Source organism: Bos mutus, chromosome 11, assembly GCF_027580195.1.
Source record: "Bos mutus isolate GX-2022 chromosome 11, NWIPB_WYAK_1.1, whole genome shotgun sequence".
Lineage (NCBI taxonomy): Eukaryota > Metazoa > Chordata > Mammalia > Artiodactyla > Bovidae > Bos > Bos mutus.
Genome location: NC_091627.1, coordinates 35,802,618 through 35,830,420, shown reverse-complemented (window position 1 = coordinate 35,830,420; position 27,803 = coordinate 35,802,618). Strand labels below are relative to the sequence as shown.

General features: G+C 35.6%; 1 protein-coding gene across 1 annotated transcript in view; it reads right to left on the bottom strand.

Moving 5' to 3' along the window:
* SPDYA (speedy/RINGO cell cycle regulator family member A) overlaps positions 1–27,232 on the bottom strand; it is a 36,483-nt gene extending 9,251 nt beyond the window's left edge. The window contains exons 1-6 of the mRNA XM_070379306.1: positions 24,945–27,232; positions 22,994–23,052; positions 20,874–20,959; positions 14,049–14,220; positions 5,424–5,721; positions 5,068–5,070 (exon numbers count right to left, since the gene is read on the bottom strand). Coding sequence (XP_070235407.1) covers positions 5,068–5,070; positions 5,424–5,721; positions 14,049–14,220; positions 20,874–20,959; positions 22,994–23,052; positions 24,945–25,179 — 853 coding nt within the window. The 5' untranslated portion in view covers positions 25,180–27,232. The remainder of the gene's footprint in view (positions 1–5,067; positions 5,071–5,423; positions 5,722–14,048; positions 14,221–20,873; positions 20,960–22,993; positions 23,053–24,944) is intronic.
* Between the last annotated feature and the right edge of the window lie 571 nt (positions 27,233–27,803).

Below are 27,803 nucleotides of genomic sequence, written 5' to 3'. Positions count from 1 at the left end.
TCACAGCATCATCTTTTAGGATTTGAAATAGCTCAACTGGAATTCCATCACCTCCACTAGCTTTGCTAGTAGTGATGCTTCCTAAGGACCACTTGACTTCACATCCCAAGATGTCTGGGTCTAGGCGAGTGATCACACCATCATGGTTATCTGGGTCATGAAGATCTTTTTTGTATAGGTCTTCTGTGTATTCTTGCCACCTCTTCTTGATATCTTCTGCTTCTTTTAGGTCCAAACCATTTCTGTCCTTTATTGAGCCCATCTTTGCATGAAATCTTCCTTTGTATCTCTAATTTCCTTCAAGAGATCTCTAGTCTTTCCCATTCTGTTGTTTTCCTCTATTTCTTTGCATTGGTCACTGAAGAAAGCTTTCTTATCTCTCCTTGCTATTCTTTGGAACTCTGCATTCAAATGGGTATATCTTTCCTTTTCTCCTTTGCTCTTTGCTTCTCTTCTTTTCACAGCTATTTGTAAAGGCTCAGATAGCCATTTTGCTTTTTTTGCATTTCTTTTTCTTGGGGATGATCTTGATCCCTGTCTCCTGTACAATGTCACGAACCTTCATCCATAGTTTATCAGGCAGTCTATCAGATCTAGTCCCTTAAATCTATTTCTCACTTCCACTGTATAATCATAAGGGATTTTATTTAGGTCATACCTGAATGGTCTAGTGGTTTTTCCTACTTTCTTCAATTTAAGTTTGAATTTGGTAATAAGGAATTCATGATCTGAGGCACAGTCAGCTCCCAGTCTTATTTTTACTGACTGTATAGAGTTTCTCCACCTTTGTCTGCAAAGGATATAATCAATCTGATTTTGGTGTTGACCATCTGGTGATATCCATGTGTAGGGTCTTTTGTGTTATTGGAAGAGAGTATTTGCTATGACCACTGCATTCTCTTGGCAAAACTCTATCATGAGCTCATTCCCATGGTAGGGGTGAGTTGTCCCACCATATCAGATTCAAGAGCACTACAGGAAAAGGGGCCCAGTCAGCTAGGGGCCAGGAAGACACTGTCATTTATCTTATTACTGGAAGTTTATACTTTACACTATTTTCACCCCTTGCCCCTTTCCTCACCACCTCTGGCAACCACCACCTGATGGGGTATCTATGAGTTAGGCTTTTTTGATTCCACATATATCACATGGTATTTGCCTTTCACTATCTCATTTATTATTTTACTTAGCACAATGCCCTCAAGGTCCATCCATGTTGTCACAAATAGTAGATATCCTTCTTTTAAAGATGTGTGTGTGTAAAATATTCTCATTTTATTTTCTTTATCCATTCATCCATTGATGGACAATTAGGTTGTTTCCATTTCATTCCTTGGAATGGAATTATTATTATGTTGCAATTATTGCAATTATATATTGCAATTATTATTGCAAATAATGCTGCAATGAACATGGAGATGCAGGTATCTTTTCAAGATACTGGTTTTGTTTCCTTCAGATAATACCCAGAGGTGGAATTGCTGGATCATATGGTAGTTCTATTTTTAATTTTTTGAGAAACTTGTATACTATTTTTTGTAGTGACCGTATCCAACAGTGCACAAGGGTTCCTTTTTCTCCACATCCCTATGAAAATTTGTTTCTTGTTAACCACCATTCTAACGGGTGTGAGAGGTTAGCTCATTGTGGATTTAATTAGCATTTCCCTGCTAATTAGTGATGTTGAACACCTTTTCATGTACCTGTTGGCCATTTGTATGTCTTTGAAAAATGTCTGTTCATTTCCTCTTCCCATCTTTTGATTGGATTTTTTTTCTATTGAGTTTTATGAGTTCTTTATGTGTTTTGGATATTAACCCTTTATCAGATATAAGATTTGCAAATGTTTTCTCCAATTCTGTAGGTTGCCTTTTCATTTGTTGATCATTTCCTATACCATAGAGAGCTTTTTAGTCTGATGGAATTCCACTCTTTATTTTTGCTTTTGTTGCCTTTGCTTTTGGTATAAAATCCAAAAAGCAATTGCCAAAACCAATTTCAAGGGCCTTACCCTCTGTTTCTTCTAGGGTTTTGTGGTTTCAAGTCTTAAATCCATTTATTTTTGTGCATGGTATAAGATACTGGTCCAGTTTTAAACTCTTTTACATGTGGCTATCTAGTTTTTCCAACTCCATTTATTGATGAGACTGTCTTTTCCCAATGTGTTTTTGACTCCTTTGTCATAAATTAACCATATGTGTGGGTTTATTTCTGTGCTCTCCATTCTATTCCATTGATCTATGTGTCTGTTTTTATACAAGTATCATACTGTATTAATATTGTTTTGTAATACCAGGCCTCCCTGTCCCTCACCATCTCCTGAAGCTTGCCCAAGTTCATGTCCATTGCATTGGTGATGCCATCCACATACCATCCACATCTCATCCTTTGACACCCTCTTCTCCTTCTGCCCTCAGTCTTTCCCAGCATCAGGGACTTTTCCAGTGACATTCACATCAGCCATTCACATCAGATAACCAAAATAACTGGAGATTCAGCTTCAGCATCAGTCCTTTGAACAAGTATTCACGGTTTACTTCCCTTAAGATCGACTGGTTTGGTCTCCTTGCTAACCAAGGGACTTTCAGGAATCTTCTCTAGCACCACAGTTCGAAAGCATCAATTTTTTGGTATTCTGCCTTCTTTATGGTCCAGCTCTCACAACCATATGTGACCACTGGGAAGACCATAGCATTGACTATATACATATTTGTTGGCACTCTATGAACTGGACCATTCAGGTATGACCTAAATCAAATCCCTTACGATTATACAGTGGAAGTGAGAAATAGATTTAAGGGACTAGATCTGATAGACAGAGTGCCTGATGAACTATGGACAAAGGTTCGTGACACTGTACAGGAGACAGGGATCAAGACCATCCCCAAGAAAAAGAAATGCAAAAAAAGCAAAATGGCGGTCTGAGGAGGACTTACAAATAGGTATGAAATGAAGAGAAATGAAAAGCAAAGGAGAAAAGGAAAGATATACCCATTTGAATGCAGAGTTCCAAAGAATAGCAAGGAGAGATAAGAAAGCTTTCCTCAGTGACCAATGCAAAGAAATAGAGGAAAACAACAGAATGGGAAAGACTAGAGATCTCTTGAAGGAAATTAGAGATACAAAGGAAGATTTCATGCAAAGATGGGCTCAATAAAGGACAGAAATGGTTTGGACCTAAAAGAAGCAGAAGATATCAAGAAGAGGTGGCAAGAATACACAGAAGACCTATACAAAAAAGATCTTCATGACCCAGATAACCATGATGGTGTGATCACTCCGCCTAGACCCAGACATCTTGGGATGTGAAGTCAAGTGGTCCTTAGGAAGCATCACTACTAGCAAAGCTAGTGGAGGTGATGGAATTCCAGTTGAGCTATTTCAAATCCTAAAAGATGATGCTGTGAAAGTGCTGCACTCAATATGCCAGCAAATTTGGAAAACTCAGCCGTGGCCATAGGACTGGAAAAGGTCAGTTTTCATTCCAATCCCAAAGAAAGGCAATGCCAAAGAATGCTCAAACTACCACACAATTGCACTCATCTCACATGCTAGTAAAGTAATGCTCAAAATTCTCCAACCCAGGCTTCAGCCTGGGTTGAACCGTGTGAACCGTGAACTTCCAGTTGTTCAAGCTGATTTTAGGAAAGGCAGAGGAACCAGAGACCAAATTGCCATCATCCGCTGGATCATCAAAAAGGCAAGAGAGTTCCAGAAAAACATCTATTTCTGCTTTGTTGACTATGCCAAATCCTTTGACTGTGTGGATCACAATAAACTGGAAAATTCTGAAAGAGATGAGAATACCAGACCACCTGACCTGCCTCTTGAGAAACCTGTATGCAGGTCAGGAAGCAACAGTTAGAACTGGACATGGAACAACAGACTGGTTCCAAATTGGGAAAGGAGTACGTCAAGGCTGTATATTGTCACCCTGCTTATTTAACTTATATGCAGAGTACATTATGAGAAATGCTGCGCTGGATGAAGCACAAGCTGGAATCAAGATTGCCGGGAGAAACAGCAATAACCTCAGGTATGCAGATGATACCACCCTTATGGCAGAAAGCAAAGAACCAAAGAGCCTCTTGATGAAAGTGAAAGAGGAGAGTGAAAAAGTTGGCTTAAAGCTCAACATTCAGAAAACAAAGATCATGGCATCCGGTCCCATCACCTTATGGCAAATAGATGTGGAAACAGTGGCTGACTTTATTTTTTGGGGCTCCAAAATCACTGCAGATGGTGACTGCAGCCATGAAATTAAAAGACGCTCCTTGGAAGGAAAGCTATGACCAACCTAGACAGCATATTAAAAAGCAGAGACATTACTTTTCCAACAAAGGTCCGTCTAGTCAGTGTTTTTTCTAGTAGTCATTTATGGGTGCGAGAGTTGGGCTATGAAGAAAGCTGAACGCAGAATTGATGCTTTTGAACTGTGGTGTTGGACAAGACTCTTTGAGAGTCACTTGGATTGCAAGGAGATCCAACCAGTCCATCCTAAAGGAGATCAGTCCTGAATATTCATTGGAAGGACTGATGTTGAAGCTGAAACTCCCGTATTTTGGCCACTTGATGCAAAGAACTGACTCATTCGAAAAGACCTTGATGCTGGGAAAGATTGAGGGCAGGAGGAGAAGGGGACGACATAGGTTCAGATGGTTGGGTGGCATCACAGACTCAATGGATATGAGTTTGAGTAAGCTCTGGGAGTTGGTGATTGACAGGAAGGCCTGGCGTGCTGCAGTCCATGCGGTCGCAAAGAGTCGGACACGACTGAGTGATTGAACTGACTGATTAATAAGATAAGTAAGTTCTGGGGATATAATGTACATCACAGTGACTATAGTTGACAAAATCCCATATTTGAGAGTTGCGAAGAAAATCCTAAAATTAAAAATCACAAGAAAAAAACAAAAACAAACTATGTGTGGTGATGGATGTTAACTACAATTGTGTTAATCATTTTGCAACATCTATTAAATCATTATGTCACCCACCTAAAACTAATACAATGTTACATGTTACTTTTATTTTAGTTTTTAAAAGTGTGTAAAAGAAACCAGTTACTCACTGATAAAGCTGGATGGTAAAATTAGAAGTAAATTTATTTTCTTCTTAAAACTTGCTTTGAATAAAATAAACACTTCAAAGAAAATGGTTCAGGCTCTTAAAATACTTGGGATCCATGGTGAATTAGGTTTTAACAAAAGTCACGTTAAAAATCTTAGTTTAGGTAAACCACCACAAAACAGATACCAAAACAAAAAGTAGCAACTGAAAAGGGGAAATTTTTCAATACTAATTTAACTCATATTGTTATAGTATAAAATTATTACGTACCGCTGCCTACAAGGACTACAGGTCAATAGATAACTTCAATTCATTACTAAGGCACATAGATCTGCCATATTGCTAAATCATACCTTGAGAATAGCTATAAGCTTGAGAAGTATCAACTATTTTGTCCACTGAGAATGAGTTGTGTGATTCCTGAGAATGTTTCTCCACCACCTCTAGTGTATCACTGGATGAAGATGATGATGAAGACAATCCCAATCTAACATATCTTCCTTTTTTACCACATAGTGAACAATCTACCGGTGTGGCACTAGGTCCCCGGGGCAGTTGAACTTCATCTCTGTTGTAGTTTCTAACAGCTCCACTGTGATGCACAGAGCGTTCTCGTTGCCATATATAATGGGTTGGAGCAATGGCCATAACCTATAGTGGAAAGCTTTCTTTTAGAATTTTTAATAAGATTTTAAAATTTAGTTAAAGAACAAAAATTATAACTTAAGAACAGCTATCTCTAAAACTAGATCTAAAAAAATGTTTAAAAAAAAGCATCTCCAGATAGGGCAGTATTACCTATAAAGTGATGCATTGCTTGGATCCTTAAGATAATTGGTAGAATATTTGAATTATTTCTAACAGGAAATAGAACTGAAGCAACTTTCCAGGTTTTGCTCAGATATTCTAGGTTTGGGAAAGATAATGCCCCCCAAATAATACATCATTCTTAACTTTGGAATGTACTGGGTTGAGAATATTTTTAATTGAGGTTTCCACGTACGTATGTTTATCAGCATGTGTGCAATAACAGCAAGAGATATGGTAAATGAGAACACAGATAAGTTGCTTAACCTCTCTGTTCCTGTTTTCTTGTCTGTAGTATGGGGAGAATAATACTGTCTATTTTAGCAGGTTGTTGCAAGTAATAGATGAGGAATTATTTAGAAAGTACTGAAGATTCTGCACTACATGTCAGACATTGTTCTCTAAAGTGTGTTAGATAAGATACTGCCTTTAGAGTTGGGATAGACTTAGTTTCTTATCCTAGCTCTGCCACTTGCTAGTTGTATGATGCTAGTTACTTAACCTTTAGGAGCCTCAATTTCTTCATATCTAAAACCGGGGATACTATCTGCCTCATAGGATTGTCCTGAAGGGTAAATATGTATAAAATCCTTATCACACAGTAAACATCTGGCCAATGAAAGCAAATGATAGTCATTTAAGAAGACAAGCTAGGGAAATGTACCTACCTGCTGACCTCATGGTGTCTAAAACTTCAAAACAGAATGTTAGAATGTTACTTCTAAACAAAAAAAAAATGTTTAGTTGCAGTTATCAATGACCCAAGGTAAATTAGAATTGTAGAATTTGAGAGCTAGACAGTGCTTTTAAAAAACATTTAAGTTTCTGGACAAAACTATAATTCAAAAAGATAGACAGTGCTTTATTAATTGCCTAGTCAAGTGATTTTTCAGACTGGTTTGAGGAGCCCTTGGTTTCACAGACAATGCTGGGGATCACAGGAGGGGCTAAGGGAAGACAGAGCAGCTTGGAGAACCTCAGTTTGGGAGATCATATAAAATTGTTTTGGAAAGAAGCTTTTGTTGTTAAGAATGAAAACCTTAACTGCACCTCCCACCCCCAGTCCCGGTTAAAGCTGAATCCCTCAGAAAATAGGGTTTTTGCGGTTATTGTCTCATTCAAGGCAATGAATAAAGAATACTAGCTATGCTAACTTTATGATCGTTTCTTTTAAACTTTTTATTTTGTATTAGGGTATAGCCAGTTAACAATGTGATAGTTTTAGGTGAATAGCAAAGGGACTCAGCCATCCATATATGTGTATCCATTCTCCCCCAAACTCCCCTTCCATCCACAGTGCCATATAACTTGAGCAGAGTTCCATGTAGCTATGCTAATTTTTAAAGTGTACTTTAGGATTGGATTTATTTTATAATCTACTTGTTAAATCCTTGAAAAAAGTTTTCAACCAAAGACATGTAATTAAAGTTATATATCTTTTAAAAGGCAGAAGTAAATAAAGATGTTAACTGTAAACATATATATTTCTATGACAATGTAAAATTTGTTTAAGAAATACACAAGGTGAGGAAGTAAAATGTCAGTTTTCCTTATTCCTTATTTCCTTATTCCTTCCAAATTTATCTATAATTTTTCCTTAGTATTTCTCTATTTCCCATACCTGGAATGGCCTTTCCCTTTATTTGTCCTAGCACTGCTTTTCCTTTAATGCCTGGCATAAATCCCACCTTTCTAGAAACTCCAGGTTTCAAATTTTGTTTTATTGTTAATCCTATATTAGGACTCAGCATATAAATGTTAGTACTCAGATATATCTTTTTATGCATGTAACCCCTTCCGGACAGGAACAGCTTCTTGTACATCTCTCTCTCAAATGCCCTCTCCACAACTGTGAAAGTGAAAGTTGCTCAGTTGTGTCTGACTCTTTGTGACCCTATGGACTATACAGTCCATGGAATTCTCCAGGCCAGAATACTGGAGTGGGTAGCCAGTTCACTTCTCCACAACAGTACACAATATTTCTTAATGATAGATGAAAATAAGAAATTAAGAGGCCACTGACATTACTAGCCTTCAACAATATAACTTTTGTAGGAACCCTACAGCAAAGTCTAATGAAGAAAGCAGAGGAAACTATGAAGTAAAGGGAACTCTGAAGCAAAGGGCACAATATAGAAGATTTGATATTGTTCTTTCTGCAATAAATTAGGCATCATAGTCTCTCCACATGCTAACCCAGAGAAGTGCATGCAAGTGCACTCTTTTAAATATATATGAGGTCTACATATATTTTGCACACACACTAGAATGTTACAGTGATAACAACAGTGAGTTAAAAAGAAAACTGTACCGCAGTCAAAAAAGCAAGATTTTGGTCTTAATTCTACTTAGTTCCTATGACCTTAGGTAAATTTCATTAACTTTCTCAGCCACAGGCCTTTTATATATAAGGAAATAGATCACTTAAGAGTTATCAAATTCTACAATTCTATGAAAGTGACTTCTCTGAAGCATTGGTAGCACTTGACCTATCAGAAACATTATCCTAGTTTTTTTTACTTTATCTCACTCTTCTGTTATTTTTAGTGATTTCTTGGTGGGGGGTGGAAGTGGGCTTTGGCGTTTTTAAAATTTAATAGTTGGCTGTTTTGCTCTCTATACATTCTATTTCTCTATGATCTCAAGTGGCAGTATAATATAAGGTGTTAAAAGCAATGACTCTCGAGTTAGACTGCCTAGGTTTGAATACTGGTGTGCTGCTTTTCTAATTGTGTGAACTTGGAGAAGTCATTTAGTTAGTCTCTCTGTGCCTGTTTCCTTATCTGGATTACCTAGTTAGCTGTAAGAATTGTGAGAGTTAATACATGTGCAGTACTGAGACCAGTGCTCAGAAAGTATTAACATTACTTTCATTGTGGATCTTTTATCTACTACCAAACTTGAAACATCACTTAATGAAATGACAGATGTCAGAGAACACAGAACATTGGGAAACCATCAGATGTGAAGTCAAGCTCTGGTTCTGCCATTTAACTGTGTATCATCTTGAGTAAATTTCAACCTCCGTGGTCCTCAGTTTCATCAGTTATAAAATGAGAATGCTACAATCCTCAAAAGTACTTTTGTGAGGATAAGAAGCTAATTTATATGAAAATATAAATTTGTAAAGCACAATGCAAATGTATAGTATAATTATTGTAAGCCAGTTTGTAGCTAGTATTGTAACTTGCATTTATTTTCAGATATGTGACTAAAAAATGGGTTGGCAGTGTGCCAGTACTGGGCTCTTAATAACAAATGCATAGAACACTTAACTAAATTTCTTAGCATGTATCCCCACCCCCACCCCCCAAAAAAATTATATATCTGGATATCTGGATAAGGGTCAGTGCTAAGGCTACTCAGTAAAGAATTGTTCCAAAGTCTTGTTTATTTTTAATGTTTTTTTATTGAAGTGCAGTTGATTCACAATGTTTCAGGTGTACAGCAAAGTGATGCAGTTGTATACATTCTCAGATTATCTTCCATTGTTGATTATTACAAGATACTGAATGTAGTTTCCTTGTTATACAGTAGAAGTCCTTGTTGGTTTTCATGGATAAGAAAGTATGAAAAAGAAATGGAAGCTTTAAGTTTGATTATGTCAGTCAGTTGTATTTACTGAGTACCTACTACAAGTCAGGCACTGTTCTAGATGCTGTACAGAATAAAGACCCTCTTGGGGACTTCCCTGGCAGTCCAGTGAGTAGGACACAACACTTTCACTGCCGAGGGCTCAGGTTCAATCCCTGGTTGAGGGAACTAAGATCCTGCAACCTGCACAATGCAGCCAAAAAAAAAAAAAAGACCTTATTGGAATTTATATTCTAGTAGGAGGAATAGACATCAGCAAGATAAGTAAGTAAAATAGAGTGTTATACAATGGCTAAGTGTTGTGAGGAAAACCAGGAAAAGGAGTAGGGAGTAATAGAGGGACGTACTACTTGCTATTTTACCAGCTTTATTGAGATGTAACTCAGATATCATACAATTCACTGGTTTAAAGTACAAAATTCAATGGCTTTTGATATCTTCAGGGTAGTACAATGATTACCACAATCAATTTTAGTACATTTTCATCACTTCATAGAGAAGGCAGTCACACTCCATTCCCCCCTCCCTTCAGCCTCAGGCAACCACTTTCTCTGATTTTGTATTTATGTATTCTTCACAGTTGATGTAAATGAACTACGTGGCTCTCTGAGGACTGGCTTCTTTCACTTGCATAAGGTTTTCAGCATTCATCCACTTTGTAGCATGTATCAATACTTTATTCATTTTAATTGCCAAGTAATATATCATTGTATTGATACTTTGTCTATCATCCATTAACTGCTGGACATTTCAATTGTTTTTACAACTATTGACTATTATGAATAAAGCCGCTTGCTATAAACATTCATGTAGAAGTTTTCAAAAAATATCTATTTTTGGCTGTGCTGAGTCTTCATTGCTATACTTTCTCTAGTTGCCGTGAGCAGGAGCTACTCTCTAGTTGTGGAGCATGGGCTTCTCGTTGTGGTGGATTCTCTTGTTGCAGTGTACAGGTTCTAAGGGCACATGGGCTTCAGTAGTTGCTGCTCCTGGGCTGCAGAGTGCAAGCTCAGTAGTTGTGGCACACGAGCTTAGTTGCTCCATGGCATGTGGGATCTTCCTGGACCAGGGATCAAACTGGGATCCCTTACATTGTAAGGTAGATTCTTAACCACTGGACCACCAGGAAAGCCCCATGTACAAGTTTTTGTGTGAATATAATTTTCATTTTTTTAGAGTATAAAACTAAGAGTGGAATTGCTGGGTCATATGGTCTCTGTTTAGCTTTTTGAGGAACTGCCAGACTGTTTTCCGAAGCAACTAAATGATTTTACATTCCCACCAGAAGTGAAAGTTCCAATTTTTCCACATCCTTGTCAATATTTGTTATTATCAGTCTTTTTTTTTTTTTTTAATTATAGCCTTCCTAGTGCATGTAACACAGAAGGCAATGGCACCCCACTCCAGTACTCTTGCCTGGAAAATCCCATGGATGGAGGAGCCTGGTGGGCCGCAGTCCATGGGGTCGCTAAGAGTCGGACAAGACTCAGTGACTTCACTTTCACTTTTCACTTTCTTGCATTGGAGAAGGAAATGGCAACCCACTCTAGTGTTCTTGCCTGGAGAATCCCAGGGACAGGGGAGCCTGGTGGGCTGCCGTCTTTGGGGTCGCACAGCGTCAGACACGACTGAAGTGACTTAGCAGCAGTGCATGTAAAGAAATATCTCCTTGATTTTGATTTTACATTTTTCTGATGGCTGTTGAACATCTATTCATGTGCTTTTTTGCCCATCTGAATATCTTTTTTGAAGAAATGTGTATTTAGATCCTTTGCCCTTTAGAAAATTGGTCTGTCTCTTTATTTCTGAGTTTTAAGAGCTGTTTATATATTTTAGATACAACTACCTTATAAGACAGATGATTTGCAAAGATTTTCTTCCAGTTTCTGGGCTGTCTCTTCACTTTCTTAATGGTGCCCTTTGAAGAACGAAATTTTTAAATTTTGATGATGATAATTTTTTAATCTGTATTTTCTATTCTTGCTTGTGCTTCTGGTTATTACATCTAAGAAACCTAATCCAAGGTCATGAAGATTTAACACCTATGTTTTAAGAATTTTATAGTTTTTAGCTCTTAAATATAGGTCTTTGATCCATTTGAGTTAGTTTTTATATATAATATGAAGCAGGGGTCCAGGTGCTTTCTTTTGCATGTGGACATCCAGTTGCTTCAGCACAATTTGTTGAAAAAGATTATTCTTGCCCCACTGAGTTTTCTTGGTACCCTTGCCAAAAGTCAATTGAACATAAATTTCTGGACTCTTCAATTTTTATTCCATTGAGGGAGATACTATGCAATATAGGGGTAAGGAATGATTTCTCTGAGGTGACACTTAGAGTTCTGCATGAAGTGAGGAAGTGAAGCATACTAACTAATACCTGGGAGAAAGCATTCCAGATAATAGGAATGGCAAGTGCAAAGACTCCAAGGTGGGACGGTCCTTGATAAATCTGAGGAATAGCTAGAAGGCCAGTGTCGTTGAAGTGAAGTGAACAAATCTGGGAGATAAAGTCAATGAAATAAGGGAGGAGAGCTGGCAGACCATGTGGAGCAAGATAAGGAGGTTGACTTTTACTCTGTGAGATGAGAAACCTCTGAAGGTTTTTGAGTAGAGGAGACATGATTTGATTTCCTAAAAGATTTACTCTGGCTGCTGTGAAGAATAAACTATAGGAGAGAAAGACTGTGAGGGAGTCTATTTGGAATGTCATGGAAATAGTTGAGGCAAGAGATGACAAAGTAGGGTTTAGTGGTGGAGAAGGTGAGAAATGGTGGGATGCTGGATATTTCTTTAAGATATAGATCTGAAAAAAAAAAAAAAAAACCCTAGGGTGACAGTTTTTGGCCAACAACTAGAATGATGAAGTTACTGTTTATTGACGTGGAAGATTGTAGGAGGAGCAAGTGTGGAGGTCTGTGTGGGAGAATCAAAAACTTTTCAGCATGTTAAGTCTGAGGTATCTACTAGATAATGAAATATGAAGTAGGAAGTTAGATATGCCAATCTGGAATTAGGGGAGGACTCTGTTAGTTCTCAGTGCTGAAGCCTTGAGAGACTGAACTTTTCTGTAAATCCCACTGACATTTTCAGTGTCAATGAAATGAGTGAAAAAGTCAGTGAAAAATTAGTGAAAAAGTCATTACAACAACTGACTTTTCAGGTGTCTAAAACATTGTAGTCTTTTATAAGCCACATCATTCTCTAACAGTCTGGTGCCAGCAACCAAGGTAATTCCAGATCCAACAGAATAAAACTGTTGCAGTTAAAATGTGAGTCATTTTATTTTAGGAGTGGTGGGCAGTCTACCATGAGTAAGCATTGCCTATCCTGACCTCTTGCCTCCAGTGCCTCCTCCATGCACTTGGCTGAGTGTTCCATGGAGCTTGAAGCATTTACTTTGATAAAACCGAAGTGCTCAAATAAGGGCACCATTATACCAAGGATGGCAACAGGTACACAAATTACCCACTCCTGACCTGGGGAAGCAGTGACAAAAAATAACAAGACAGGAATTTTTCAATGCCCTGTAATTGAAATGAGCCCTTTAAATTCACTAATGAGGATCCACTAATGGAAGAGAGGTAGTCATGTACACTCATCCTTTCATGTTTTTCTACTGAATATAATCATGTGCTATACAGTCTTCTAAGTTATGTCGGAATCTTTGCATTTCTCCCAATATTCAACAATTCTAATTTAATCCAAAACCATGTATAACTTCTATAACTTCATCTCATTAATAAATATAATTAACAAGATTAGTTCTGGACAGAGTTCTGTGACACACTTCTAAAGTCTTCTCTCAGGTTAGATACTAACCCATTAATTGGCTTCTCTGGCCTAGATATGACTAGGTATGACTTCATTTAATTACGGCATTATCTGCCCAAACTTTTCTGAACTAGTTCTGGCTTATATTAATGAACTTAATTAATTACATGAACTAGTTACTGCCTTCCATTAATTTTCTACTCCAATATTTTTAGTTTGAAACATTAACTTTCTTTACTGAAAACCAGAACATCAGATAAAATAACTGATCTTTTAATTTAGTGTCCTTCTGCTTTACATTAATAGAATCTGTCATCAAGGAAACTTACTTTATGTATGCTATATGAACAGAGGTATAGTTTTTAAGCTTATTTAAATTTATTTAAATTTTAATACCACACTGTTTATATTTCAACCTTGTGAATGTGAAATTTTGATAATTTAGTGGAAATTATTATTCAGCTCCAATGTTATTACCCTGAGGTACTTTGGAATGTGCACACTATTTCTTCCTAATATATTGGTGATCCTTTAGAGAAGAGAAATACACTAAAATAAAAAATACTTTCTATGGAAGTAGTCTGTTCAGAAAAAAAGAAATGACACTTTTTAATTATTGTGCTATAAATTTAAAATATCAACATTTTAATATACAAGTTGTACTCATGGTAATCATCAAGGTTAACAGTTTACCCTTCATTTACAAAAAAAATGAAGCATTAGAAGCACATTAAAAAACAAGACAGGGAAAATTACATAAAGAGAAGACAGAGATTATATATATAAAGCATTTAAAAATCTTACCTCCTCACAGCATCGCCTGCTTACAATAGCCCTATAGTCAATTCTATCCCAGAGTTGGTCCCTTAACTTTAAGAAGTCAGGGAATAATTTTCTCCAGTTTTTCCCTAAAGCCCATGGAAAAATTTCATATTTGGATTCTTCTTCATCTTCTTCAACTGTATTAGCGAGATACCTAAAAAAGAAGACCAACAACTCAAAAAAGAAATGGGTAAAGGACAGGAAGAGAGTTTACGCACATACAAAAAACCCAGCTTGTTTATAAACACAATAACAGATGTTCAAGCCTTATGAATGATTAAAGAAATGTATATAAAAATTAGAGATACAATGAATTTTACATTGTTGAGTTCTGGATATTTTTATATTCCTATAAATTTTGAGCTTTGTTCTAGTATGCAGTTATTGAAACAGTCTGATCCTTTCAAGTCTTGATTTCATGATTTGTTAGATAGATCTGGAGCAATGTTCAGTTTGGGGCTAATTACTCCCCATTAGGGCAAGATGTTTCCAAGTACTCTACTCAGTACTGAATTATTCAGTGTGAACTGGAAGTTTTTTCAGTCTGGCTGGTGTGAACAGGCACTATTTGAGCCACGGGTGAATGTTAGGCACTGTGTTCCCTCTAACCTTTTCTTATGGTCTTTCTTTACACTCAAATACCTGAGGGGATTAGGCATGCACAGAAGTAGGAAAACAGGACAGATAAGAAGAATCATTAGCCAATCAAAACTGATATATGGTAGAAGTAATAGACAAAGACACTAAAACAGTTATAATTATTCCAGATGTTCAAAAAGACAAGTAGACACATTGAAAGTATACTTCTAGAGATGAAAACTTTGTGTACAAAGAAAATTACACTGAGTGAGGGTAACAGCAGATTAAATGTCACAGAAGAAAAGATTTGTGCACTGAAGACATAGCAATATAAACTATCCAAAATGAAACACACTGAGAAAACGAAACAAAAATAATGAACAGAGCATCAGTAAGCTGTGAGACAACTTCAAGTAGCTTAATAAAGGTGAAATTGGAATCCCTAAAGGGTGGTGGGTGGACAAAAAAAACACCTGAAGAAATAATTAATGAAAAATTTTGAAATTTGATGAAAACTATAAACCCACAAAGAAGGTGAATAAACTCTAAAGCACAAAACATATAGAAAATTACACCAAAGCATATCATAATTAATTGCTTAGGGCCAGTGATATAGAGGGGCTTCCCTGGTGGCTCAGAGGGTAAAGCGTCTGCCTGCAATGCAGGAGACCTGGGTTCGATCCCTGGGTCAGGAAGATCCCGTGGAGAAGGAAACGGCAACTCACTCCAGTACTCTTGCCTAGAAAATCCCATGGACAGAGAAGCCCGGTAGACTACAGTCCATGGGATCGCAAAGAGTTGGACACAACTGAGTGACTTCACTTCACTTCAGTGATATAGAGAAAATCTTAAAAGCAGTCAGAGAAAAAAATAAGACACATTACATTACACAGGAATAGAGATAAGGATGAAGCAGATTTCTCACTGGTAACAGTGCAAGCTCCATAGATGATTTTCTAAGGGAAAAAAAGGCAACTTGTAATAAAAAGATTTATAAAACATATAAGGAAACAAGGCAAAATGAACAGAAACAGGCTGTGAAGTGTGAAGATACTGTAATTAACAAACACCCAATAAAAGGGGGTCTTAAAGGCAAACAGAAAGGCAGGCAAATGATCCCAAGTGGAAGGTTTGAGATGCAAGAAGTAACAGTAATGAAAGATATATAAATATGTGGGCAAATCTAAACAAATGTTGAATTTATAAAACAACAATAATAATGTCTGACTTTTTAGAGAGCATCATGTAGAACTAATGGAATTGTAAGATAAGAGAACATAAGTTGGGTCTTGTAATTAAAAATAACTAGGGTAATTGCTGAAAGAATAGGTGTAGAATGTGAGATTTCCAAAGAAGTAGAGGAAAAAAGGTGTCAAAGGTAAAAATTTTTTAATCTCAATTAAAAAAAAGATAAAAGTAGGGGGGAAAGAAGAAACAGGGAAAAAAAATGGAGTATTTACAAAGTACAAAACAAGATGGTGGGAAAAAATGCAAATATATAAGAAACAAGAGTATTTTTTTCTGTAGTGAAAGTGAACTACAGCTACACATATCAACAGAAATTAGTCTCAGAATAATATCATAAAGCAAAAGAAGGAATTTACAGAAGACCGTACATATAATTTTTATTGTACAGCCCCAAAATAGGAATAACCAAATAATATATTATTTAGAGGTATATACATAGAACAAAGGAAAGCAAAAAAATGATTACTTGTGGAAGGAAGAGGCTCTAACTGGGAAACTGTGCTGTGAGCTTCTAAGATTCTGGTAATGTTCTGTTCTTAAGTCAGGGGTACATGAATGTTTGTTTTGCTTTTATTCTTTCACACACACATACATATACACTCCAGTCACTCTTCTGTAGATATTTCACGTTAAAAAATTTTAAAAGCACACACAGAAGTGTGAGTACATTTCTATTCATACACAGTATGAATACCAGTAACATACACACTGGTTCATATATAGAAAATTATTTCTAGACAGATACATATGAAACCGTTAATTATCCTTGAGGAGGGAGATCAAGATCTTGAGATACGAGAAGACCTACTTTTAATTGTATACACTCCTATGTAGTCTTTTTAACCATGCACATATTCATATTTGTGTATGTGTATGTGTGTCTCAGTTGTGTCCAACTCTTTGTGACTCCATGGACTGTAGCCCACCAGGCCCCTCTGTTCATGGGATTTTCCAGGTAAGAATACTGGAGTGGGTTGCCATGCCCTCCTCGAGGGGATCTTCTTGACCCAGGGATCGAACCCACGTCTCTTGCATCTCCTGCACTGGCAGGCAGGTTCTTTACCACTGGCGCCACCTGAAAAGTACTCATTCATATTTAGTTACATTAATATGAGTACTTATATATTTTTATTCTCCCTTAAAATAATTATATATTTTAGTATTATTTTACATTATATGTGTATTATTAATATCATAAAGCACTTCATTGTTAAACTCACTCAGTTATTTGAATCAAATTGTGTCCTTTGTGAAATTACATCAAGTAATTTCTCACTTTAGTATCCCTAATAATTGTTAGTAAACTGTAGATAGAGTTGGAAGAGGTTGGCCCCTTTCATGCTTGCTGATTATGAAAAATCTATAATGCACATATTAAGTGACACACTCAGTATGCCAGCAAATTTGGAAAACTCAGCAGTGGCCACAGGACTGGAAAAGGTCAGTTTTCATTCCAATCCCCAAAAAAGGCAATGCCAAAGAATGTTCAAACTACCACACAATTGCACTCATCTCACATGCTAGCACAGCAATGCTCAAAATTCTCCAAGCCAGGCTTCAACAGTATGTGAATCTTGAACTTGCAGATGTTAAAGCTGGATTTAGAAAAGGGAGAGGAACCAGAGATCAAATTGCCAACATCCATTGGATCATAGAAAAAGCAAGAGAGTTCCAGAAAAACATCTATACCAAAGCCTTTGACTGTGGATCACAACAAACTGTGGAAAATTCTTAAAGAGATGGGAACACCAGACCACCTTACCTGCCTCCTCAGAAATCTGTATGCAGGTCAAGAATCAACAGTTAGAACTGAACATGGGACAACGGACCGGTTCCAAACTGGGAAAGGAGTATGTCAGGCTCTATATTGTTCACCCTGCTTATTTAACTTATATGCAGTGTACATCCTGTGAAATGCCAAGCTGGATGAAAACAAGCTGGGAGAAATATCAATGACCTCACATATGCAGATGACACCACCCTTATAGCAGAAAGCAAAGAACTAAAGTTTCATAAAGAACTGATGAAAGTGAAAGAGGAGAGTGAAAAAGCTGGCTTAAAACTCAACATTCAAAAAACTAAAATCATGGCATCCATTCCCATCACTTCATGGCAAATAGATGGGGAAACAGTGGAAACAGTGACAGACTTTATTTTGGGGGGGCTCCAAAATCACTGCAGATGGTGACTGCATCCATGAGATTAAAAGATGCTTGCTCCTTGGAAGAAAAGCTATGCCAAACCTAGTAGCATATTAAAAAGCAGAGACATTTCTTTACAGACAAAGGTCCATCTAGTCAAAGCTATGGTTTTTCCAGTAGTCACATATGGATGTGAGAGTTGGACTATAACAAAAGCTGAGCACCAAAGAATTGATGCTTTTCAACTGTGGTGTTGGAGAAGACTCTTGAGAGTCCCTTGGACAGCAAGGAGATCCAACTAGTCAATCCTAAAGGAAATCAGTCCTGAATATGCACTGGAAGGACTGATGTTGAAGCTGGAACTCCAATACTTTGGTCACCTGATGCGAAGAATTGACTCACTGGAAAACACCCTGATGCTAAGAAAGATTGAGGGTAGGAGAAGGGGTTGACAGAGGATGAAATGGTTGGATGGCATCACGGACATGATTTTGAGCAAGCTCCGGGAGTTGGTGATGGACAGGGAAGCCTGGCGTGCTGAAGTCCATGGGGTTGCAAAGAGTTGGACACTTCTGAGCAACTAAACTGAACTGATAATGCACTATGTTACAGAGGACCCTGGTAGGCTACAGTCCACAGGGTCACAAAGAGCTGGACATGACTGAGCAACTTCACTTTCACTTTTCAATAGGACCACATTATGATTTCATTCTACATTAACAATTTTTCAGGCTCCACGCAATGAAATGTCTGTATCTTACACATGTAAGTTGTCTTCTAATTTGAAATAGATTTTTCTTGGAGCAGAGTCCATTTATTTTGCATAAGGTTAATTATATTTATTCAAATAAAGACTTAAGAAATTCTACATTAGCCATTGAGGTATGCAAAAAAAGTAAGGTACACATTCCTTGCCTTTAAGGAGTTTATAGTCAAGTAGAAAAGGCAACATGAAAAAAATACATAACTAAAAAAGAATATAGAAAAATAATAGTAGAAGTTCAGTGTGTTAAAAGAATACATAGAAAATAACTTGAAATAGAACCGTGGCTGAGAAAATATTTAATGAGAACTATTGAGTTGGGTGGGCTTCCCCTGTGGCTCAGATTGTAAAGAATCTGCCTGTAATGCAGGAGACACAGGTTTGATCCCTGGGTCAGGAAGATCCCCTGGAGAAGGGAATGGCAACCCACTCCAGTATTCTTGCCTGGAAAATTCCATGGATAGAGAAGCCTGGTAGGCTACAGTCCATGGGACTGCAAAGAGTCGGACACAACTGAGCGACTATCACTTTACTTCACATTAAGTGGGGTTATATCAAAAGTACAATTAGATATAAAAATGGAAATTATGATTCATGTTACTTTTAATATGAAGCTTATAATACAACATGCAATAAAACCTGACATGCTACTACACAGTGTAAGCTAACAAAGTGCTCTGCTGGTAATAATTTTACAAAGCTGGTCAAATCCAATTTTGGGCATGTGGTAACATTTAAATAAAGTTTATTTTGGCTTGTTTTCAATTTTCAGGTGAGAAAAAAACTACAAAATAGATATTGCATCAATATACAGATATAATACTAAAAGACACATTAACAGCAATACAGCTTAGTGTCAAATGGCTGGATGTGGCCATTGGCAAATCATACCTAAATCTGTGTCCCAGTTCCACTGCTTACTAACTTTTGTGATCTTGGAAAGCACTTAATCTTCCTAAGTTTTATTTTTCCTATCTGTAAAATGGAGATAATTTAAAAATATATCTCATAGGAAAATTAAATGAGTTTATAGAAAACATTTTTCTGGTGTCTCACACATGATACTTAAATTAGCAAATACTATTATGTTCCTCCAATTTAGCAATCATCATCAAATTTTATACTGAGTTCACTTTTTCCTATGCATGGGGAAATGTATCTCCTGAAAACATGCAAAGATCAATTTCTTCTAGTCCTATTTCTTGAATTGCATTCTGAATTAAGCAGACTTTAAATTCTTCATTGCTAATAGTTGCTGTGATATTTAACTTCAATATGTTTATATGTAGCTCCTTAGTTAGGTACTTAAAATTATATTCATATATTTCAAACTGTAGCATTGTATCCAGGTACTGGGCTTTTGATACTGAGATTGTCTAGAGTATTTTCCACAAACTGTTCAACTTAAAAGGGCAATAGTTATAATGATTTTTACTAAATATTAAATTTCAAAGAGGATATTCTGGCTTTTGACAAGTCTCTAAGTCCAAAAGAAGAAATTTTGGGGATAATTTATATGGAACACTATATAAAGTATGACAATGTGAAAAGTACAATACAAACTCAAGTGGAATATTAAAAAATAAATCATAGGCATAAGATCAATGAAAAGAACATAAGAAAATCCTATTAAAGTAAAAAAAAACATACAGCTTTTAAACAGGAAGGCCTATTCAAAGATATATACCAGGGTTTAAACAGCCTCTATTTTAAATAAGGTATTGTATATATTGCGCTTCCCTGATAACTCAGTTGGTAAAGAATCTGCCTGCAATGCAGGAGACCCTGGTTCAATTCCTGGGTCAGGAAGATCCTCCGGAGAAGGGAAAGGTTACCCACTCCAGTATTCTTGGGCTTCCTTGGTGGCTCAGCTGATAAGGAAACAGCCCACAATGCAGGAGACCTGGGTTCCACCCCCGGGTTGGGAATATACCTTGGAGAAGGGAAAGGCTACTCACTCCAGTATTCTGGTCTGGAGAATTCCATGGACTGTATAGACCATGGGGTCACAAAGAATCAGACACGACTTATAAATAACTACCATAAAAACTACCACTTAGTAGAAAGCATACTTACAGAGCAATAAAGAAATTTATCCTGGTATGCTCATTTACAGTAAATTTAGCTCTCTTGAAATAAACAAAGGTCATAGCCAAAAGATACTATAGAGAAAAAAGTTAAAAGTTAAAATTAATGTTTTGCTTTCATAAGTAAAACTGCTTTAAACTAGCTGTCTTTCTATGCTAAAACAATAAAGCATTATTTATCCTTATTATAGAAATACCTATTTGAGTGCTTATTTTTTGGCTTCCTTTAATCCATATGAACAGTGAGAAATAGTTCTGGATAACTTATGACTAAGTCATAATTGGAATCAACTCCTAAATTTTATTCTTGCCAATATCTTTTGAACCCCAAACGCATTTTTTTTCTATTATTCAAACATATAAAGAAGCTGAAATAATAATCAAGTGAATAACCATACATCCTTTACCAAGATTCATCAACTGTTACTCTGTTGCCACACTGGCTTGCTGTGTGTGTATATACAATTTTCCCTGCCTCAACTCTTTGAGTTAGTTGTAGACATCCATACTCAAAATAATTTAAAAAATAACTTCTAACCAAAAATTAGAATCACATGGCTCTATTTTCACTGGGAAAAGTGTTTTAAATGTATTACTAGGAAGACATGTCTAGCCTGTTATTAGGACCCATGCCAGGTTCTGCCTGTTCAAGTTAAAAACAAGTTACAATACAAATATATTAGACTCCCTTTCATAAAATAGCTAATTCATCCTACCTTCGCAGGTTTGACCACAAAGGTGATTCCAAGTTCTTCAAGGTAACTTTCAGTAGAGGACTCGATACTAGTTTGTTAAGATACACTATTCCTGGTTAGTTACTTTAGAGGCACTGCCCCCTGCTGTCCAACAACTTTAATTACCGATAAGGCACTTAAAACTAAAATTTAAACTTTAGAAGTCCACATGAACTGGAATTTGATATTAAGGCATTACTGTTAATTTTTAAAGGTATTAGTGACACTGATAATGTTTAGAAAGATCTCACTTTTTAGAAGTACATCTTTAAATATTTATGGATAAAATGTTAGGCTGTCTGGGGTTTGCTTCAAAATAATCCAGTTTTGGGGAGAGAAATGAGAAGAAACAAGAATGGCAATGAGTTAATCACTGTTTTAGCTTAGGTACACAGACGGTCTTTGTTCTATTGTCTCTATTATAATTTTAAATGTACTACCGCATGTTTGAAATTTTATAAAATTAAAATTTCTAACTTTAAAAGAAAACCTCCAATTTTATTTTTGTTATCTTAAGCTTAAAATAAGAGAGTTTACATCAATATTAAGTTAATGGGTATTTAATCATGAGGTAGTCTGTTAATTCCCTTTTCTGTTGGTTGGCACATTATCTTAAATGTGATATGAAGTCATGTCACATTTTCTGATATGACTAACTGGTCTAAGATGACATTTATAAAGCTGAAATTCTAACTGTTTGGCTAAACCTAAAGAGTACAGAGACATCACAATCCCTACTGTATAAATCAGCATCATGATGTTCTTTTATGAAACACTGATTCCTATACAAAGAATAAGATAAACTAATTTTACTCTACAAGATTATTGGGATTTGTTTCATTTAAATTATCTACAAAATATTAAAATGTATAATCAACCACTTTTATCAGATGTTATTACCTTATAGAAGGTAACAATTCTGATCAAAACATATTAAGCCTAATACAGCAAATATTTTATAACTATAAATGGAGTATAACTTTAAAAAATTGTGAATCATATTGTACACCTGTACTGTACATCAACTGAACTTCAATTAAAAAAGAATCAAAAGCAAAACCAAACCAAAAACACCCAACCAACCAAACAAAAAACATATTACATCTATATTGATTCTTGTTTTAAATCAAACAAATATGGGTTTAAGATCATATGAACCTAAATCAATAATACTTTACAATTCCTTGAGTATAGATGGAATAAATGTATGTTGTATACTAACGTATAAGGATTCCATTTTGAAGGAGCAACGTTAAGTTAGTTCTTTTCTTAACCTTAATTAATAAGATAGAAAATCATTATAAGGTTCATTAAAGTCCTGACAGTCCATTAACATAAAAATGCTAGTTAATGATTATACTGTTATCAAATTTACCTTGTCTGCAATTTTACAGCAGCAGTCCATCCACAAGAAATCCTGAATTAAATCGTCATCTACAACAAAAGAAGGCTATGACTTGTCTTTTGAAAACAGGTTTCCTTTTGAAGAATTAATTTTTACATGAGATTATAAACAATGCTTATAAATCACACAAAATGGCTGGACTGGTATTGTACAAAGTATAGTTTTTGGTTCTTTAGTGTGTTTACCACTGCAAGCACTGTACAGAAAACTACCACTTTATTTTTTGGCTTCTTCCTACCTGATTTGCTTTAATATATAGCCCAGACTAGAGGGGGAATGCCAAAAGTGTTTGATTTACTAAATATTCCAGTAGCTCTTTTAGGAATGTTTTGGGTAGCTCTAGATGGGCTCTTTGTTAATTTCCAAAACAAATCTTTAACAGGTGGAAATGGAATCTGATAAAAAATAACTCAGTCATTAAGAAATAATGACTCAATGAATACTCTGTTTTCTAAATATCTTTTTTTTTTTTTTTTTAAACCACTTTCTCCTTTTAGGTATAGGGTATTTTTAGTTTTGGGTTCTTTTTCTATCCCATATTTATCTCATCTCTGTCCAATTATCTATTATCCAAATACACATGAAAATATCTATGTAAGGAAGATTTAAAATTCATTAGTTATTTATAACATTTAATTTTGGAAAGACAGTGTTATGACAAAAAGATCAACAGAAAAAAGTACTGTTAAAAAGAATAACATCCAAAAAATAGGTAAAAAACACTCACTTCAAATAAAGACTCAAATACATAATACCAAAATATATGTGTAGCTGTCAGAAAATAATTTGGAAAAAAATCCACTTTTTTCCATTTCTCCCTTCATTTTTAGTTAAATAACTAAGTATAACTTTTTATTACATCCTAGGAATATTATCAGTGTAGTCAAATAAATGGAAAGTTCCAATATGTATCGACTTTCTGAGAATAATTAATCTCTGCCTTGTTAATTCCATTTCTATTTCTTAAATTACCTAAAATGGTAGAGCCATGTATTTTCCCTTATTTCCCACATTCAGTTATGAATAACAAAAAAGTTTCTGGGTAATCATTTTGCTCTACTCTTAATAGAGAGGGAACCCCCATCCCCCATTTTTTAAAGACTTCTGTCCTCTCAGAAGGGCAAATACTCTTGTCCCTAACTCTCTCTTCTTTTATGCATCTCTTTTCCTCTATAAGCAAGGAAGGTTGTTACCTCAATCTACCAGTCTGTGATAGCTACTTGATTCAGTCCCACAGATAAGTACCAGAATCTATCTATCCAACCTTTTATTCGGTCTACCTTACTACCTTACCTCAAAAAAAAAAAAAAAAAAAAGGTCCTCTTTCTTGGGCCAGGAGAAATACTACAAAGTTTCTTTTTGGTTATTTTTAAGATTATCAGCAAAGCAGCACTGTTTCAAGATCTGAACAAAATTCAATTTTATTATATGAACATTATGATAAAACATAGTTAATTTTTAATAATATTCCCCAGAGATTATACTGAAACTTCTCTAGGTTGACTAACCTTGCCAGTTTGCTCAGTTTTAGCACTGAGTCCTGGGAAACCCCTCCGGCTCAGTGACACGAGTCAGTTAGCTCACCTGAGACTTTCTGTGTATTTACTTTAGGTCAAACAAAACTCATGCTATGACCTTGAATTGCCCAGAATTTATATTTGACACTTGAATTAAGTAGACTAGAAGCTAGATGAGTCAGAATTTCTACTCTAAAAGTAACAAAAACAAACAAAAATCTAGCAGTGGGGGGAAAAAAAAAAACAACAGACTAAGGCAAAAACAAATTTGGTTGGAGATGGAAAATCTGACACAGAAAATAACAGCATCCTTTTTGATTATCATGAAAATGATAAAACAGAACTTACATTCTCTCATTTTTAAGTACTTTATAATTACCTCTATTACAATATTTTAAACCTACCAAATAATTTAAAGAAAGCAGTCATTTCCTGACGCTGTATAACTAGACAGGGTCCTTTGGGGCGTTTAGACTTGTTGCTATTATGTGCATTTTTTTCAGATGCTGGCCAACTATCTTTAAAAATAGGACGCTTCAGGGTAATGGGTTTTTTAGGCTGATGCAATCTATTTGACCCCGATTTTACATGTACAGTGACAGTAGGTGGTGTCTCACAACACAGCTGATTATGTCTCATTTTGGTTTCCCACGATTCCTGTAAAAATAAAACACATAGTTATTTATCACACTCTTGTTCACTTCAAGAAAAGCTATGTTTCCTTTGGGTCTGGTATGCCTCTATTCCCAAATAATAAAATACTGCATACTATTTTGCTTTGACTACTAGGGAACTAAAAACCAAATTTTAAAGTTAATTATAGAAACTGTACTGGGTTTATAATCTATTTGTGGTATTCTTTTTTCCTGATAATTTTTATTCTGCTTGTACTGACATAATTTTATATATTTACTGTCATCTCAAATTTTTTATAGAATAAGGCAAACTGCTTTGAGAACTAATTTATTATCAATATCATTATTATGTTAAAAAGCAATTCACATACACACAAACATTTTCTAACTGGTTAATTCCTGGATATGTTATAAGACTCACTGATTCAACAAGTGTTTATTGATATTTTTGAAATGTTAAAAACAATTCTAGCAAACAAATGCATGCATTGAGGGATTCTCATAAATTGATCACTTTAATTTCTAAAGTTGTGAGTGTATGACTATGCTATTTGAGAGGCTGATTACCAGTGTATATGAATGTAAACTGCTTTAGTCTAATAAAAATTGAAAGTTAATCCATCAGAATTTAATGATATGCATAATCACTACTACATTTGATGGTAATTAGTTCACATAATTACTAGTATTACTTTTATGATCAAAGTATTTATAGGGTACTAGGAAATGCAGTTATGAATAGCAAAAGCAGCAAACTACTTTAAGACCCTAATGAGAATCTCTGAATCCATAACTAACAGTGACCCAGACAGTCGTGCCTCCCTCGATGTTCAGTGAGTTAGGTACAGATTCTCCTTCCTGACCCTCAGAAACTTCCCTGCTGAAGGAAGGAATGGAAAATAAAATTGGATATATTGAGTCTAGATCAGAATTGTCCAATATAAAGTAAGCCACATACATAACTTTGTATTTCTAAAGCCACATTTAAAAAGCACAAATAAGCAAGTCATTTAATTTTACAAATATACTTTATGTAACTGAATATATCCAAAATATAATTTTGGCATGTAATCAATATAAAAACTAAGAATACATTTTACATTCTTCTTTTATACTAAGTCTTTGAAATCTGGTTTGTATTATACTTATATCTCAATTTTGAATGCTAAAATTTGCAACAGTTAGTGAAATGTAGTCTTGCCAAAACAATGATCTAGGAGGTAAGGGAAAAATATTTTATATTCCTTCAATATTTAATTGTAAAGTAAAAATTCTTCAGTTGCACCTGCCACATTTCAACTGTTTAATAAGCACATACGCCTAGTAGCTACCCATATTAGACAGCACAGGGCAGATTATGAAGAACCAGGCAGAGTAAGTTATATTCAATTACTTTTATATATAATTCCTTCTCCTCTACTTTGCTTCCCTCCTCTCCACTCCTCTTTCTTCCTAGATCCTCATCTGTATCTTTTTTTTTCCCCCCAAAGAAAGAGCAGCCTTACAATCTAGATGGAAAAAACTAGTCATGCTTCTCACATTGGGGTGTGAGGGCTAGGCTTAGGGAGTGAGGGACAGATGTGCCAGAAAACAGAATAACTGTAGCACTTCTCCCAGAATATCACTTTTACTTAATGTTAAGCAACGTAAGATGGTGTTGCTTTATTAAAACAACCTGGGATATATGATGACAGAATGCAAATTTTCTATAAAAAAAAATAATGACCACACTTTACATTATTCTGCTTCATATAAAAATTGAGAAAAGAGAAACAGAAGGAAATTCCCCAGTAGAGATTCATTGAGATTAATAAGCAAACACTGGCAAAAGAGTTATGGAGAAGGAGCTTAAGGAGAGAAGCTATTAACGATAAATTTTTGTTCAAATTCCAACCTTAGGTAACTTCAATTTTTGCTCTTCATTTAGACATACTAAGAGAATGGCAATAGTCAAATGAGAATTTTTTTTAAGACAGAGGCTAATTTTTTAATAATTCTTTTAAAAAATTTATTAATTGAAGGATAATTACAGATTTTTGTTTTCTGTCAAACCTCAATATGAATCAGCCATAGGTATACATATATCCCCTCCCTCTTGAACCTCTCTCCCATCTCCCTCCCCATCCCATCCCTCTCACCCCTCTAGGTTGATACAGAGGCCCTGTTTGAGTTTCCTGAGACATACAGCAAATTCCCTTTGGCTATTTTACATATGATAATGTAAGTTTTCATGTTACTGTCTCTATACATCTCACCCTCTCCTCTCCTCTCCTCTCCCTGTGTCCGTAAGTCTGTTCTCTATGTCTGCTTCTCCATGGCTGCCCTGCAAATAAATTCTTTGGTACCACTTTCTAGATTCCATATGTGCATTAGTATACGATATTTATCTTTCTCTTTCTGACTTACTTCATTCTTTATAATAAGGTCTAGGTTCATCCACCTCATTAGAACTGACTCAAATGTAGTCCTTTTTATGGCTGAGTAATATTCCCTTATGTATATGTACCACAACTTCTTTATCCATTCATCTGTCAATGGACATTTAGGTTGCTTCCATGTTCTAACTATTGTAAATGAACACTGGGGTACATGTGTCTTTTTCAATTTTGGTTTCCTCAGGGTATATGT